This window comes from Tupaia chinensis, unplaced genomic scaffold (genome assembly GCF_000334495.1).
Source record: "Tupaia chinensis unplaced genomic scaffold, TupChi_1.0 Scaffold000212_1, whole genome shotgun sequence".
Classification (NCBI taxonomy): Eukaryota; Metazoa; Chordata; class Mammalia; order Scandentia; family Tupaiidae; genus Tupaia; species Tupaia belangeri.
In genome coordinates, this window is record NW_006159687.1 from 3,877,943 (window position 1) to 3,895,105 (window position 17,163).

The following is a 17,163-nucleotide window of genomic DNA, read 5'->3' on the forward strand; positions in this document are numbered from 1 at the left end:
ACGGCCTGGGTGACTTCACAGGATGCAGGCTGAGCATGACGGGTCCGACACCCGAAATCACCAACACCTGAAACCTCTAGAGGCCTGGCCTGATACCAGAGTGGAAAACTCCCCCGGCCTCGTGCGGTGGTCCCAAAACAACGCAGCACAAAACCCTGCATAAACCCCGTCAGGCTGTGTGGAAGGTGTAACGGGACAGACTCTGTTAGACTTGGTGCCATCCCCAGGATGGCTCACAGATTCAGATCCGAAACACTCCTGGTCTCGCACACTTGGGGGAGGGGTACCCAGCCTGTGTCCCCTCGTCCAGGACTGCTGGGCATTGGTTCTCTGTGGGCGTGGAATCAACCCCACGGTCTCTTGCCGTGTCAGTTAGCTGTTAACTGCTAACTAGAAAACTGTTTTTAAGTAAGCGTTAATGAAATTGGTTTTTTAAAAATGCTTTCAGGGGACCAGCATTTGGCATAATGGCTATGTCGCTGGACTCCTATGCAGTCAACCACAGTTTGAATCCCGGACCCAGTGGATTAAACTCAACGCCGGGTGCATGTGCGTGCGTGCCCAGGATCCCAAGAAGAGAATGGAGGAGAAGGGATTGCAGTGTGACCATCCCCTCTGGGGGGTGATTTCTCACTTTCTGTCTCTCTCTTTCTGGCGAACACATGTACCCTATAGCAAAAACTGCTAAAATCAAAAAGGCTTTCAGAATGACTGTTGTACCTTTGTTCTATCATTTTTTAGTCTATGGTAAAGAGTTCTGAAGAGAAAGTGGAGACGGTTGGTTCTTGCTCAGCACGGATGTGTAAAATCAGTTGAATCCAGTTCTGGTCGTCCTTAAAGTTGTGTGTGTGTGTAATATAGTGATTTTATATGGACAGAAAGTAAATGACACGTTTAAATACACACATAAAGATATTACCTTGTGCATTATCATTATCAGATAACTTTACTTTTGTGTCTGATAAATTTGTTTCTTCCGGGCGCCACCTCCCCCTGTCTGTGATCCAACTCCACCCTCTACTCTCTGGTGTCTCCGCTTGCCCTCCCTCTGCTAGCCTGCCGGTCTTTCAGATTCTGCCGTTGTGAGCACTTCTCAGAGGGGGCACATACTGAAACATTGCTACTGCCTAGGTACTTAGCGTTTAGGCTCTCAGGGTATTAAAAAGTATCCACCCTTTTGTAGTTTGTCGTCCAGCAGGGGACTAGACAAGTAACCCAGTGACGTCCATGACTATCAGAGGTACAGGTGGTAGCCCTTACCAGAACGCTAGGGGCCAGGAGCGCTTCAGACCAGATTTGAAACGATATGTACGCATAGAATATGTGATAGAATAATGAATTACCGAAACGCACACGCACCGATACACACGGCCCGAACAGGATCTTGTAGTGTCTGGTACCGCGTGTCTTGACTAGGATGTGTCACACGGGTCAGGTGTGGAATCCTGTTTATGTGAAAAAGGTTTCAGATATTAGATCACTTGTCATTCTCGCTGCAGCGTGGTTTGGTACGAACGTCACAGGTCTGTATTAAGGATAGATGATGGAATACCCGGAATGGCTTATCCCATCCTGATTCCCTAATGCGTGTTTTTATACGTGCAGCAGGAGGATTCGCTGTTTGCGTCTATGCCACCGCTGTGCCCAATTGGGAGTCACCCTAAAGTTCAAAGCCCCAAACCTATCACCGGAGGACTCGGCGCTTTCACAAAAGTGAGTATTGGGGCACGTGCTGCCCGTAAGCTCCCTCTGGCAGCGACACTCTCTTGTGGCGGCTTGGACTGGCTGGGCCTGCAACACGCTGCCTCCTGGTGTGTCGGGCCTGGAGGAGTGGATCCTCGTTCTGAGCCCACGGGGCTGGCGTCCAGCAAGGCGGGAATTCACAGAGCACACCCTGTATGCGCTCCCTCTGCTGCCACGCTGCCGCCAAGCTCTGAAACACGGGGTCCAGTCCAGGTCCTGCTCTGGTCCCTTGAACAGCGTATAGACTATGCTTAGGTATACCTTTACCCTCTGGCGAGTCAGTCTTCACAGGCCAAGCTTCGGTAACTCACTAACCCCTATAAACAGAATAGGTCTGGGTATTAGTCGCCTTTTCTCGTGGGATGTTTGCTCAGTGTCTTTACCGTGTCTGTTGTAGGTGATCATCAAACAAGAGCCTGGCGAAGCTGCTCACGTGCCCACGACAGGAGCTGCTAGCCAGTCACCGCTCCCCCAGTATGTGACAGTGAAAGGGGGTCACATGATAGCTGTGTCCCCTCAGAAGCAAGTGATCACGGCTGGAGAGGGGGCGGCCCCGTCTCCAAAGATTCAGCCCTCTAAGGTTGGTGCGGGAGCTGGGGTGGCAGTGTGGACTGCACAGTGCTTGCCTTTACAAGTAATCGGCTCGTGCTGAGCAAATTCGGGGTAATGGGACTGCCGGTCTCTTATCAGAAGAGAATTACCTCCTCCTCTCAGAGTCGTCGGGGAATTAGAGATCATTTCACACAGAGAAATGCAGAGTCTGTGAAAAACTGAAATTGAAATATTAAGGAAAAAAATTTAATCCACGCAGTTTTCTCATCGTCCATGAAGCTTTGAAGACCCCTATCCTATGTAAAGGGTCGAGCGCCGAGCAGGTGTCCGGAATTAGTAGCTATTGTGGAGTCACGTGTACACGTGCACGTGTGCTGTAGCAGCAGTAGTTATTGAACACTCACTTGCAAGTGCTTGTTTTTTGGGACCTGCAAGTGGCGTAATGGCTGCATTGCCGGACTCTCATGTAGTGACTGCAGTTCGAGTCCCGGACCCGGTGGCTTAAACTCATGCTGGGTGCATGTGCGTGCATGCCCAAGATCCCGAGAGGAGAATGGAAGAGAAGGGATTGCGGCGTGGCCATCCCCCCTGGGGGTGATTTCTCGCTTCCTATCTCTCTCTCTCTCTCTCTCTGTCTCTCTCAGGAGTGCACGTTCCCTATAGCAAAAAAACTCTCAAATAAATACCTGCTTTTAGTGTCTGGAGGGAAAATCCCATAACAGTCTTCCCTTCGTGTTGCTAAATAACTCGGGTCTTGTGTGTGCTGGGTACATGGAGCACAGAAATAGAGACACTGGGTCCGAGTGCAGAACGCAGGGTGCCTGCCTCACAAAGCTAGCAGGGAGTGAGCAATGCAGAGAGGTGCTGGGAAATGGGAAGAGCTGAGAAGCGTTGGTAGGTTGAGTTCTGGTTCTTGGTCAAAAATGTGTTAAAAATAATGTAGACTGGTGCCAGCAGGTGGCATGGTGGTTAAGGGCACTGGATCCCACATGGCCGACCACAGTTCAAGTCCCAGACCAGGTGGCTTGCTTGCTCTCTCTCTCTCTCTCTCTCTCTCTCTTACTCCCTCACTCTGCCCTTCTCTGGTCAAATTAAAATAAATAAATAAAGTTAAATAAAATAATTACTTAAAGCAACAACAACAACAACAAAACTGTGGGCCAGTTCTGTGGCCTAGTGGTTAAGGGAGCCAGATCTCACATAGCCGGCCAAGCCACTCAAATCCCAGACTTGATGGCTTAAAACACACCAGGACATGTGAGCACGCGCACTTAGGGATGTGCCCAGAAATCCCAGCAGGATGGGGAAGTGGAGAAGGGATTGCAGCCTGGGCGGAGTGCTTTCTCCCTCCCCCCCGGCGAGCTTATACTCTGGTAACGTTCTTTAAAAACATTTTTTAATGTAAAAAAAGAAAACTAATTTGGAGCTCGTATTCTGCTTAAGGACCCTTACTGCTCTTACGGTGTCCGAGGTCAGCTTTGTGTGGGTGCCCAGAGTGCTCATCCTCCTCATCTCCGGAGCCGAGGGTGGAAGAGCACTCACTGCAGGCGGTGTGCCGTGAGTAAGCCCCGCTCTAACCTGCCCTCCAGCCGACTGGGGTGCCACGTCTTGCCAGGGTCTTGGAGCGCGTACTTGGGTCACGTCCTGGAAGCTCCAAAGCCGTCAACGCAGGGAAAGCAAGTCAGATGCATGGAATTTGGGGAAGAAATGGAAATTGGGCTAGTATGTCTATCGCTTCCTTTGAGATCTTTGGTTGTTAGTTTAGGAATATGAAAATACACGATGTGTAGTGTCCGGAGTGTAGATGATGAAGTTTGGTATATTTAGGAGACGTGACAACTCCCGTATACTTAGGAGCGGTCAGCTACTACAGCAAAAATCCCAACACCAGAGACTTGGCTAAGGTTGTCTCCCTCACACCCACCAGTAGGCCGCTCTGCTTCAGTTCCACATCATTACGGTTCTAGACTCCGAGACCAGCAGATGACGTAATGGTGACGTCCTGGACTCCCACATAGTCGACTCGGAGGCTTTAAACTCATACCGGATGTATGTGTGCATGTACCCAAAATCCCAAGAGGAGAATGGAGGAGACGGGATTGCAGCTTGGCCACCCCCTTGGGGGGTGATTTCTTGCTTTCTGTCTCTGTCTCTCTGGCAAGCGCATATGCCTTATAGCAAAATGTCTCATAAAAAAATGAAAAGATTCTAGACTCCTGCCTTTTTGCTCCACTGGTCTCAGAATTTGATTTTCAGCTTGCGGGCTGTGGTAAGTGCTTCATCTCGTGCCTCTGTGTCTGCATGTTTTGCCAGCAGGAAGGGAGCGAGGGCACAGCCAAGGGCAGTGCGGCCCAGAGCTTGTGCATGCGGCGTGTGCTCCTACCTCTGAGCGGCAGGCAGTGGCCACGCCTGACCACGGGGGGCTTGGAGAGACCACTGTCCTCTATGACCGTGTCCCTCTAAAACTGGGGCTCTGTACATGACAGAAGAGAGTAGTCTTGGGGTTCAGCCAGCAGTTCCTGCCTCGCCCCAGAGCGTTTCTCTGCAGAGAAACTAATGAATGTGGACAGGTCCGTGACTGATAAGGTTCCTGCATCTCCTGTCCCAGCTCTGTGGGAGGGGCTCCACGGCCCTGCAGAACAGGCGCTCAGTCGGGGTGCTCAGCTCTGTGGGAGGGGCTCCATGGCCCCGCAGAACAGGTGCATTAGTCAGGGTACTGAGCTGTGTTCAGTAGAGAGTAAGGCGTGCTCAGCCAGGCCAGAAAAGCTGCAGGATTTCTTGTTTCTATCCTAGGTTTACTTGGCTTTTCTTACTGGTTCTTTCATTCTTTTGCTGCTTCTTTCCTTCCCACCTTCTTTAAATATAAATACAAATAGGGGCTAGCCAGTGGCTTTGTAGTTAAGGCAGCTGGATCCCACGTGGCCAACCGTGCTGCTTGAGTCCAGGACCCTGAAACGTGAAAATCATGCGAGGTGCGTGTGTGTGCGTGCCCAAGATCCTGAGAGGAGAATGGAGGAGAAGGGATTGTGGTGTGGCCATCCCCCTGGGGAGTGATTTCTCATGTTCTCTCTCTCTCTCTCTTTCTCTGTGTGTATGTGTGTGTGTGTGTGTGTGTGTGTGTGTGTGTTTCTGATGACCACACATGCCCTCTAACAAAAACTTAAAAAAAAAAAAAAAAGTAAAGTCATAGTGCAGTAAGTCCATGTGCCTGTTACTCATTGTCAGCAATTAATCAGTATTTTAATACTCTTACTTTTCTTATGGGATTTTTAAAAAATAATTATTTTATTACTGTTATTATCATTATTTCACCAGAGATGGACAGAGAGGGAGAGAAAACAAGCCACCAGGTCCAGGACTCAAACCATGATCAGCCGTGTGGGAGTCCAGTGCCTTAACCACTACACTACCTACTGTCCCCTCTTACGGGACTTCTAAGCAGAACTCAGGTGCTGTGTAATTTCACTCAAGATTAATTCTATTTGACCAACTAAATCTAGGTTTTAAGAGCAAGGTCTTTGGGCCAGCCTTGTCACACACAGGTTAAGTGCTGCACAGGAGCGCCGGGTCCCAGAGCTCAGGCCCTGGCCCCTGTGCTTCGAAGAATACACCAGGCGCCTGCAGGTGCTCCACCTCCTGGCAGGGTGAGCAGGTGCCGTCGGGAGCACTCCTCCCCTTCATCTTCTGCCTTCTCTTTCTCTGCACACTACGGATCTTCTAGTGCTACAAGAAAGAAACAGATGTCATCGGGCTTTTTAACCATTTTCTGTCCAATCGATGGGTAAAAATAATCTTTTATAGTTTTTACCTTTTTAGGGTGGATTTTGGTATTTCTTTCATAACCTTGTAAAATTCTTTCCATCTGGTTTCTGATGAAAAAATATTTTTATTTATTTGCCTGACAGTGCGTGCGCTTGCTGGAGAGACAGAGGGCGAAAGCACCTCCCAGCAGGGTGTGGTTATACTGCAGTTCCGTCTCCTGCCTCTTTCCAGCTTGTCGGGGCCGGGCACCACGGACGTGCCTGAGTAGTTCTCAAGCTGTCAGAGCCAGGGTTTGAACCCTGTGGTTGGCCATGTGGAATCCAGCTGCCCTAACCACCAGGACATGAGGCCATGATATAAAACATAGTTGCCATGTGACCCAGAAATTCTTTTCATTAAATAAAAAGCTGGGGAATAGGAAAATACTGCAATTTGCCATTCATTAAATTGTTTCTTCTAATACAACGTCCTACTGCTTACTTTGTTGTAAAAGACCTCCTAGGTGTTTTCTTACTTGAAAATATCAGAACCAGATTTTTTTTAAGTTTATTTGTCTATCATTTGAGAAAGAGAAAGATATAGCAGCCCTGACAGGGTCTCAGAGCCTCCATCCACCCTCAGCCTTGGCCAGCCTGGGTCATGGGTTCAAGGGTTTGCAGCACAGTCGGGGAGGACGCTGGTAAGCTGGCAGCCTTCCCCTGTGGGCGTGCCTCATGCAGCATTGTGTTTTACCTGTGCGCCGCCGTCTGGCCTCCTAGAGCCAGGTGTTTCTGACTGTCATCATTTGGGTACTCGACCTCTTCTTTTTGAAATCCTAAGAGGGTGTGTGCACTCACCAGAGGGAGAAAGACAAAGCACCCCTGACGGGGCATGGCTGAGCTACAGCCCTTTCTCCTCCAGCTCTCCACCCTCAGGATCTTGGACCTGCACACACGTGTGCTAGATACATGTTCTCAGACACAAGGGCCGGGAGTTGAACTGCAGTTAGGCATGTGGGATCTGGCTCCCAGTACACAGCGCTTAACCACAGTACTGCGGGGTGGGCCGTGGGGGGTTTTCTGGTGGTTTTTATTTGGGGGAGAAGGGTTGCCATAGGTGCTTTCTCACTGGAGAGCGACAGGGAGAGAGAAAGTGAGAAACCTCTCCCAGGGTGGAAGGCCACACCACAGTCCCCTCTCCATTTTCCTCTTGCGGTTTTTGGTGCACACACACGTGCATCCAGCGTGTTTTCCAAGCCGCCAGGGTCCAGGAGTCGAACCGTAGAATAAGCCATGTGGGATCCAGCTCCTTTAACCACCGTACCACCTGCTAGCCCCTTGCTTGGGTCTTTTTATTTTTTTAATCCAACTAAATATTATTGCTTCAACTCTTTTTTTTTTGTGAGAGAGATTTTTTGCTAAAGGATTGTGTGCTCACCAGAGAGACAGAGACAGAGAGAGTGAGAAATCACCCACTCTCCCAAGAGGGCATGGCCACACCACCAACCCTTCTCCTGTTCTCTCAGAATTTTGCAATGCATGCACACACCCATTTGGTGTTTTATTTTTCCTTTTCTTTTTTTTATTTTTAAGAATTATTTTATTTAATTTTATTTATTCATTCATTCATTTATTTTAATTGACCAGAGAGAGACCGAGAGGAAAGTGAGAAAGCAAGCCACCAGGTCCAGGACTCGAACCATGGTCAGCCATGTGGAAGTGTCCAGCACCTTAACCACCACGCCCCCTGCCGGGCCCATCCTTTTCTTTCTTTTTTTTTTTTTTTGGAGAGGTTTTCGCTATAGGGCGCATGCGCTCGCCAGACAGACAGAGACAGAGAGACAGAAAGCGAGAAATCACCCCCCAGGGGGGATGGTCACGCCTCAATCCCTTCTCCTCCATTCTCCTCTCGGGATCTTGGGCACGCACGCACACGCGCCTGGTGTGGGTTTTTGCCCACTGGGTCCGGGACGCGAACCGCAGTCGACTACGTGGGAGTCCAGCAACATAGCCATTACGCTAACTGCTGGTTCCCCTTTTGCTTTTTTTTTAAAGAATTATTTGGGGGCCCGCAGGTGGTGTTATGGTGGAAGTACTGAACTCCCATGTGGCTGACCTGAACCTGGTGGCTTGCTTTCTCGCTCTCCTTTTCTGTCTATCTCTCTCTGGTCAAAATTGAAAAATAATGATAATAAATAAAATTAAAAATAAATAAATCTGAAAATAAAAAAGATTTGTTATTTGTTTACAGGGTCAACTGGTAGCATGGTGGTTAAGACTCTGGCCTCCCATGTGACCAGCTATGGTTCAAGTCCTGGACCTGGCAGCTTGCTTTCTCAACTTTTCTTTCTTTCTCTCTGTCTCTCTCTGGTCAAATTAAAAAATAAATAATAAAAAATTTTTTAAAAGAATTATTTGCTTAATTTATTTATTATTACTATTTTAAGTCATGGGGTTGGGAAAGTAAAGCAAGAAAGCAAGCCACCAGGTCCAGGACTCAAACTGCAGTCGGCCATGTTGGAGTCCAGCATCCCAACCACCATGCCACCTGCTGCCCTTAACTTTGTTCTTTTTAATTAAAGTTCTACCTTTGGTTAGCAGAGGAGAGAAGATTAGGGTGAGATACACAGCAAAAGGCAACTTCATTAGAAATCATTTGAAGAGGAGCCACAGGTTGTGTAATGAAGGATGTTTGTTGTGGGGACGTCTGGAGATGGAAAGAAAAGGTGACCGTTTCAGATAGGGGTCACAGAGGAGTTATTGAAGAGAGACTTGAAGTCTGGAGTGGCGTTTACATTGGGTGGTCAGGAAAGGCATGAACGTTTCTGGGTTCAAAACCAGGCAAGTGCATCACAACCTTCCCAGCAGCCTGATAGCTCGTGTGTGGGAATGTTTATTGCTCAGTGTTGCGTAATGTGAAGTTTAAAATTACCCAAGGACCCAGCAGTACAGAGATGTTTACACAGATTGTGGTATACCTATTCTGAGATGATCGGTCACCTAAAAGTGTCTTGTGAAAAATATTATTAGGAAATTTTTATAAAACATGTTTAAAAAAAAACTATCAAATACAGTGTGTTTGAAATGTACATTAGACATTCTGGTGTAAATACGTTAAAAATATTAAGAGGTTGGGGGAACCAGCAGTTAGCATAATGTCTATGTCACTGGACTCCCGTGTAGTCGAACGCAGTTCATGTCCCGGACCCGGTGGCTTAAAACTCATGCCGGGCGCGTGTGTGTGCGTGCCCAAGATCCCGAGAGGAGAATGGAGGAGAACGGATTGCAATGTGACCATCCCCCCTGGGAGGTGATTTCTCGCTTTCTGTCTCTATGTCTCTCTCTGTCTGGTGAGCGCACACGCCCTATAGCGAAAAAAATCTCTCAAAAAAAAAAGTGAAAAGTGAAGAGGTTGGGGCCGCAGGTCACCACCTGGTGTGGTGGTTAAGGCACTGGACACGCATATGACCGACCACAGTTCAAGTCCTGGACCAGTGGCTTGAAACTCACACCAGGTGCATGTGCATGTTCATGTGTGCCCAAAATCCTGAGGGGAGAATGCAGGAGGAGGGATTGCGGTGTGGCTGTCCCTCCTGGGGGTGATTTCCCACTTTCCCTGTCTTTGTCTTTTTCTGTCTCTTTCAAGAGAGCACATGTGCCGTATGCAAAAAGAAAAAAAAAACTTTAAAAAATGTGAAGAGATTATTTCTAGATGAGTAGAATTTTTTTTTTAGAGAGAGGTTTTTTCGCTATAGGGCGCATGCGCTCGCCAGACAGAGAGAGAGAGACATAGAGACAGAAAGCGAGAAATCACCCCCCAGGGGAGATGGTCACGCTGCAATCCCTTCTCCTCCATTCTCCTCTCGGGATCTTGGGCACGCACGCACACGCGCCCGGCGTGAGTTTTAAGCCACCGGGTCCGGGACGCGAACCACGGTCGACTACGTGGGAGTCCAGCGACATAGCCATTACGCTAACTGCTGGTTCCCAATGAGTAGAATTTTTTTAATACTTCCGTACTTCCAGTTTTCTATAAGAAACGTGTTATTATCAAAGCAAGTCATGAGAACGCAGCCACAGTTACGACCAGGATCTGGAAGCTTGTGCTATGTAGCACCCAGGACGTGAGGTCTGCTGTCCCCATCTGTGTGGGTAGCATCGGGAGGTGGCCAAGGCAGACTCCAAGGACCGGGCCTGGAGCCCGCCGGCTGTGCCGGCCTGGGCCACCGCTCTGCCCCACGACCTCTGAAGGTACCTGAAGCAGCTCGGCTGACCCTCCTCTGTTTCGCACAGGTCGTTGGGGTGCCCGTGGGGTCTGCGTTACCGTCAACGGTGAAACAGGCTGTGGCGATCAGCGGGGGCCAAATCCTGGTGGCCAAGGCCAGCTCTTCTGTCGCCAAAGCAGTCGGTCCTAAGCAAGTCGTGACCCAAGGAGTCGCCAAGGCGATTGTGAGCGGAGGCGGAGGGACCATTGTTGCTCAGCCGGTGCAGGCCTTGACCAAGGCACAGGTCGCTGCCGCTGGCCCGCAGAAGAGCGGCCCCCAGGGCTCAGGTAACTCGGGGCTGTCGGCCCCGCCCTGTCCAGCACGTCCTCTGCTAGTGTCTGGACTCTGGGGAGGCCGAGCAGGGTGATGCTGTGAGTGCGTGGGAATGGGTGTCCCTTTTTCTCACGGAGCATTTTGTGTAGAGTGCTGAAGTAGTTTAGGATATGTGTCTTTGTATGAGAAGTAGGAACATGAAAGCTACCCCAAGATATTAAAGGCTATACCTCCACAATACATATTCAAGAGAGGAGGCCGGCACATGGCATAGCAATTATGTCTCTGGACTCCCATGTGACTGACCTGTGGTTTGGGTCCCGGATCCAGTGACTTGAAAGATCACACCAGGTGCGTGTGCATGCGTGCCCATGATCCCGGGAGGAGTATGGAGGAGGCGGGCTGATGGCATGACCATCCCGCCTAGGAGGTGATTTCACACTTGCCCTCCTAGTCTTTGTCTCTCTGGTGAGTTCTTGCGCCCTAAGGCAAAAACCTCTTAAAAAAAATTCATATATATTCATACACATAGATGCATACCAAGAATAATAAAAATAGAGCCTGTCTCTTGGTACTACTTTGAAGTCTGAAGAACAATTCTTACTGCCCTTGTCCCCACTTGGGGTTGTACCTCAGACTTAAAACCTTGGTATGGTCATTTTCCAGCCGCATTTGAGGCGCCTTGCTAACGCAGTCTCTGCCGAGCAGAAGACTTTATTAACGTACTCCCTGCAGAGAGTTTGACACTCAGGTCCCTTTGAGTTATTATTATTTTTTTCTGTAGAATGTGTACATTCCCCAGGGAGAGAGAGGAAGTGAGAAATCTCTCTCACACACACACACACACACACACACACACACACACACCGCCAGGGGGCAGATGGCCACACTGCAAGCCCTTTTCCACTTTCTTCTTGGGGTTTTGGGCTTGCACTCACATTCACTCGGTGTGTTTTTTGTTTCTTCATTTGTTTATTTTAAGGTTTTTGAGAGGGAGAGTGGAAACCACCACCGCTTGGGGTGCCCATGCCACGGTTCCCTCTCCCCTAGTCTCCTGGGATTTGGGGCATGCATGCATCTGTTGTGATTTCCAAGCTGCTGAGTCCGGGACTTGAACTGTGGTCATCCAGCACTGTAAACCACTAGGTCCAGGACTCGAATCTCAAAGAGAGCCTTAACCTCCACACCACCTGCTGGCCCTCTTAAATCCCCCCTTTTTTTTTTTTTGAAAGAGAGAGATTTTTGCTGTAGGGCATGTGCGCTCACCATGGAGACAGACAGAAAGCGAGAAATCACCCCCAGGGGCGATGGCCACACCGCAATCCCTTCTCCTCCATTCTCCTCTGGGGATCTGGGGCACGCACGCACACGCACCTGACATGAGTTGTAAACCACCGGGTCCAGGACTACGTGGGAGTCCAGCGACGTAACCATTACGCCCTCTGCTGGTCCTGCCTAAGTCTCTCTCAAGACTCAGGTTTAGAGGTTTTAGCCATGCACGCACAGATGAGTGAGTTCTAGGAGAAAATGAGAGCTCTTCGACTTCGCGAGTTTTACAATGAACTCGTTCTGTGCTATTATGTGCCAGTTGTTAACTGTAGGGTTCTTGGCACGAGAGTCCAGGTCTCGTTTCAGTCGATTTACCTCTTTCTAGAAATTGCCTTGTCGGGATTTTAAATGATGGAAGAGAAATGAACTGGTCTGTGGGTCCGACGGTGACTATTGCATTGTCTAAACCACAGCGCTTAGAGACAGCCACTGTTGATGACTGCCAGATCAGTGTAAGCTAGAGCTGTAGCAGGCAGAACCGGGCGCACGATCGCCCTGTTTACCTGCAGAGAGAAATTGGTTTGTGGTAGGCTCTTCTGGCCTCTAAGCCATTTTTCAGTTCGTAAGATACTTAAGAATATTAGCCTTTATGAAAACAAAAGTAAAAACCAAAAAAAGCCTTTAGAGCACTAGCCGTCCAAGAAACAAACTATAAGGTTACTGTTTTTGGGCTTTTACATCAGTACCGCATTACTTTGTATTTCAGTTTTAGAGATGGCTGCCCTTGCTTCCAGTTCATATTACTGTTTTCCTCCTGTCTTCGTTCCTTTTACCATTTCAGTAATGGCGACGTTGCAGCTGCCAGCCACAAATCTGGCCAACTTGGCCAGCCTGCCTCCTGGCACGAAACTCTACCTTACGACGAACAGCAAGAACCCTTCAGGAAAAGGAAAACTGCTGCTGATCCCCCAGGGAGCCATCCTGAGAGCCACCAACAACGCCAGTTAGTGAAGTCACTGAGCCTTGGTGCTCGGTCTGTGGGTGTCCTTGTCCACCTGGGGGCAGTCCATAAGGAAGCGTTTCTGTAACTCTGCACTCCATAGCTGGTGTACAGTGGTAGCATTTCCAAATGGATTTAAGGAATACACGTAGTTTAACCAGGAGCAGATTTACACGCCCCTAGTCGGGAAGTGGCCGTGTTGCTTTGGTTTCCCTGTTTGGAGTTTGGGACCCTCGTTGGGCCAACACCATGCAAGTGCGGCCATCGAAGGTGTATGCGTGCACTCCGAGCAGAGTTCTCCATCTGATCGGGTCCCAGAACCGTCCTGCCATGCCTGGGATGGGCCCATCTGCTTCCAGGGGTTAGAAGTCTTACTGTGAAGGGGAAGGGGATGGGCCTGGAATCGTGTCTTCTCGCATTTGCTGGTTTGGAGATGGAAACAGAATTGCAGGCTCAACCTGTGTACGTCTTAAAGCCCACGGAAATTAGACGGTTTAATCTAGAGTTCCATCAACTTTTGCTTTGACATTTAGAGAAAAACAGTCTGAATGGCATTGGAGAGGAAAGGGTAGGAGAATGATTTCCCTCTGACTGAGAAGTAGAGCGGCCATTAGAAGCCACCCTCGTCAAAGTGCAGGGTGCCAGCCCCTCGCCATCTTGTCTGATGGCTGTCGTGAGTTGCCTTCGGTCTTTCACCCTGGTGGTGTTGCTCATACCTAGCCGTACGTTAGAAAGTATGCACGTAGGAAACCAGACACTCTTGATTTTTGTGGTGTCCTCAGGGTCATGTAAGCCACTGGGAAGGAATCCGTTCTGGTAACGCTTACTGGAATTAGTTGAGGAGGGAATTGAATTCTCATGTCTGGGTAGTGGATATTCCTAGTCCGGGTAGTTTACATGGGCCTTACAGTGGGATGTGAAAAGCAGGAAAGGTGACGCCCTGGAGTGTTTGTACACATGTGGAGTCAGGTTTCCTGGGACAGGGGAGACAGAAAATAACACAAAATTATACCGAATTCCAATTTCTCTGAAATTGAATAAGATAGCAGAAAGTCGGGAAGCTTCTGTCTGAACAGATTCAAATGTGGATCAAAACCTTTGGCTGTAAGGATCTCTCTCGATGTCCCCAGTTAGTCAGAAGTCGCAGAGACCATGTGCAGAGCTGAAGTCGAGTCAGCCACATTACATGGTCACGCGTGGCCCAGAATGGGTGTTGCACAGAGAAGGAAGCCGAGGGAGGTGCCCTGTGGCCCTGTCTCCGGGGGCTCTTAGGCCCGTCGGCTAAGCTTGCCCGGCACCGCTGTGACGCGGCTCCCATCTGCTGTGTTTCAGACCTCCAGTCCGGCTCAGCTGGCGGCAGCGGCGGCACGGGAGGAGGCGGTGGCGGAGGAGGTGGTGGTGGAGGAGGTGGCGGCGGCGGAGGAGGAGCAGGAGGAACCCCGAGCGCCGCCGGCCCTGCGGGGATATCCCAGCACCTGACTTACACGTCTTACATCCTCAAGCAGACGCCCCAGGTCTGGCTGTTTGACAGTTGCCTTTGATTATGGTTGATTCTCCTTTACAACTCTGCTATTGGGCCAGTATTACAGTTGAGGCATGTTAGAAGTCTGTATTTGGGGGCTTGTTTTGTTTAGAGAGAATAGGAAATAGAGATTCAGACAGGGTTTTTTGTTTTTCATTTTTGAGAAGTTTTTGCTATAGGGTGTGTGCGCTCGCCAGAAAGAGACAGAGAGACAGAAAGTCAGAAATCACCCCCCAGGGGAGATGGCCACACTGCAGTCCCTTCTCCATTCTCCTCTTGGGATCTTGGGCGCACACGCACACGTGCCTGGTGTGAGTTTAAGCCACCGGATCCGGGACTTGAACCACAGTTGGCTACATGGGAGTCCAGTGACATAGCCATTATGCTAACTGCTGGTCCCAGAGATTCAGACAGGTTTAAGTAACTTAACTAAGAACTCCCTGCTAAGCTAATGGTAGAGTTGCGTCTAAACCCAGAGCTTCCTGCCTCAAAGAAAGATTTCCACGATGCTGACCGCCTCCCAAGTCCATGAGATAAGAAGCATCACTAATGTATGCTTGAAAGTGGGTCATGGGAGGGCCTAAGCAGAGAGAGTCCCCAGGTTCTGTATGAGGAGTTAGGTTAGACCCAACTAGGAATGCAGTCTGCCGTGTTTCCCTGTCACTGAGGTCTGCTTTCCTGTAAGGAAGGTGGTCGAATTTAGGTTCCTGACTGTTTTTTTAAGAATATTTCATTTAATTTGTCATTATTATTATTATTATTTAGTTTTACTGGAGTTAGGGAAGGGGAGTAAGAAAGCAAGCTGCCAGGTTTAGGACTCAGACCACAGTTGGCCACGTGGGAGTCCAGCCCCTTAGCCACACCTCTTGCCAGCCCCTGTTCAGGACGTTCTTATCATAGACCGAATAGTTCTCGATCCGAGTGATTAAACCCAGCTCCGAGGACTAGATCACACTTGGGCCTCCAGCAGCCTGCTTTGTGTCTACTGTGGGAAGTTGGGGGCGGGGGGAGCCATTGGATGGAACTTTGAGCAGGTTTCTTCTTTTCCGTTTCTTTGACTGAGTTGCAGAATTGAAGGGGAGAAGATTGTAGCTTGTGACATGGGACCTTGTGATTGAGAAGGTCGGAGAATTCACTTGAGTGTGACAAACAGCTGGTTAGTCTCTCTTTCCTTCTAATTTAGGGTACATTTTTAGTTGGCCAGCCATCACCTCAGACATCTGGAAAACAGCTGACGACCGGGTCAGTGGTGCAAGGAACTCTGGGAGTCGGCGCGTCTTCGGCACAAGGACAGCAGACGTTGAAAGTCATCTCCGGACAGAAAACCACTTTGTTTACACAGGTGAGTGAACACACCCCCAAATCGGTGACCATGGCGTGCTTGCCATATTTGCAGCTTCTCTCTTTCCACTAAGAAATAAAGGCTACATAAGAAAATGAAGGATAAAGGGGGCTGGAGGTGAGCTGGTGTTAAGGCGCTGGACTCCCACATGGCCGACCGCGGTTTCAGTCCCGGACCTGGAGGCTTGCCTACTCTTCCTTCTCTCTGTCTCTCTCTAGTCAAATTAAGCAAATAATAGTGATGATGATAAGTGAAATAAAACAATTCTGGGGAAAAAAAAGAAAATGAACAATAAAATAGTGTAGAAAAATAATGGAAAATCTTGAGGTTTAGGAAAATACAGGCTGAATGACAAAATAAGGCCAAGAGTTTACCCAGATATGCAAAAATAGACCCTGTACAGTCAAGAAAATGAAGAGTGAGCTAGAGAAACGAAGTGAGAAGCACGACCATTTATAGAGTCACACTATTTATGAGAGGAAAAGACCACTTGCTATTTCTTCAATGAAACACAGAATTTTCTTGACACTTGGTTGTAAAGTCTCTTTGAAGGAACTCCCCGTGGGAGCTGAGAAGAGCTGTGGCGAGCGCAGCCGGGGGCCCGGCAGTAGTGTCGTGGGCTTGGCGCACATTTCTGTAGCTTCCTTCAGTAGGAGCCAGAGGGTGCAGGAGGGGATTTTAGCTGGTTCAGGGATCCTGTCATCGTTTACAGCTACATCTCCAAAATGTGAATGATTCAGAAATGAGAGGGAGAGGGTGAGGGCAGAACCCCACTGGGTGTAGCCCCAACACGGTCCTTTTCCCTCCAACTTGCTGTCGGGATTCTGGGCTCACACAGGCATGCACCTGGCGTGTTGTTCAGGCCCCGGCGCTGGGACTCAATGGTATTGGCCACGTGGGATCTGGCTCCGTACACGGTGCTGAGCGTGCACACTGTGCTGAGCGTGCACAGCGGGCCGCCTGGTGTGGCCTCTCCATTCTTGGTGACTGTGTATCTTTACTTTTCTTTTTTTATTTTTTTTTGAGGATTTTGCTATAGGGCATGTGCACTCGCCAGAGAGACAGAGAGAGAAAGCGAGAAATTATCCCCCAGGGAGGATGGCCACGTCACAATCCTTTCTCCTCTCAGGATCTTGGGCACGCATGCACACGCGCTTGGTGTGAGTTTAAGCCACCAGGTCTGGGACTCGAACCGCACTCAACTACATGGGAGTCCAGTGACATAGCCATTACTCCAACTGCCGGTCCCTCTTCTCTACTTCTTGATCAGTCTTAGAGGTTTATCGACTTTCTATGAGTCTTTCCCAATGACCACATGGGTGTTCGGGTGCGAATTTTCCTTTGGTCATGTGGAGCCTCTTCTCTGTTTGAAATTGCTCAAGACATCTGACCGAAACCTGGAGCCCTGCGTCTAGGGGCAGAAGGTGAATGTCGCCGCTCAGGGCAAGAGGATTTGC

General features: G+C 49.3%; 1 protein-coding gene across 1 annotated transcript in view; it reads left to right on the top strand.

Annotated features, from left to right (window-relative positions):
- Nucleotides 1–17,163, top strand: part of YEATS2 (YEATS domain containing 2) — a gene marked incomplete in the record, with an annotated part of 121,038 nt that overhangs the window by 68,256 nt on the left and 35,619 nt on the right. Inside the window, 6 exon segments of the mRNA XM_027771423.1 lie at nucleotides 1,606–1,713; nucleotides 2,141–2,323; nucleotides 10,329–10,587; nucleotides 12,684–12,845; nucleotides 14,175–14,356; nucleotides 15,548–15,706. Of these exon segments, the coding sequence (XP_027627224.1) occupies nucleotides 1,606–1,713; nucleotides 2,141–2,323; nucleotides 10,329–10,587; nucleotides 12,684–12,845; nucleotides 14,175–14,356; nucleotides 15,548–15,706 (1,053 nt within the window).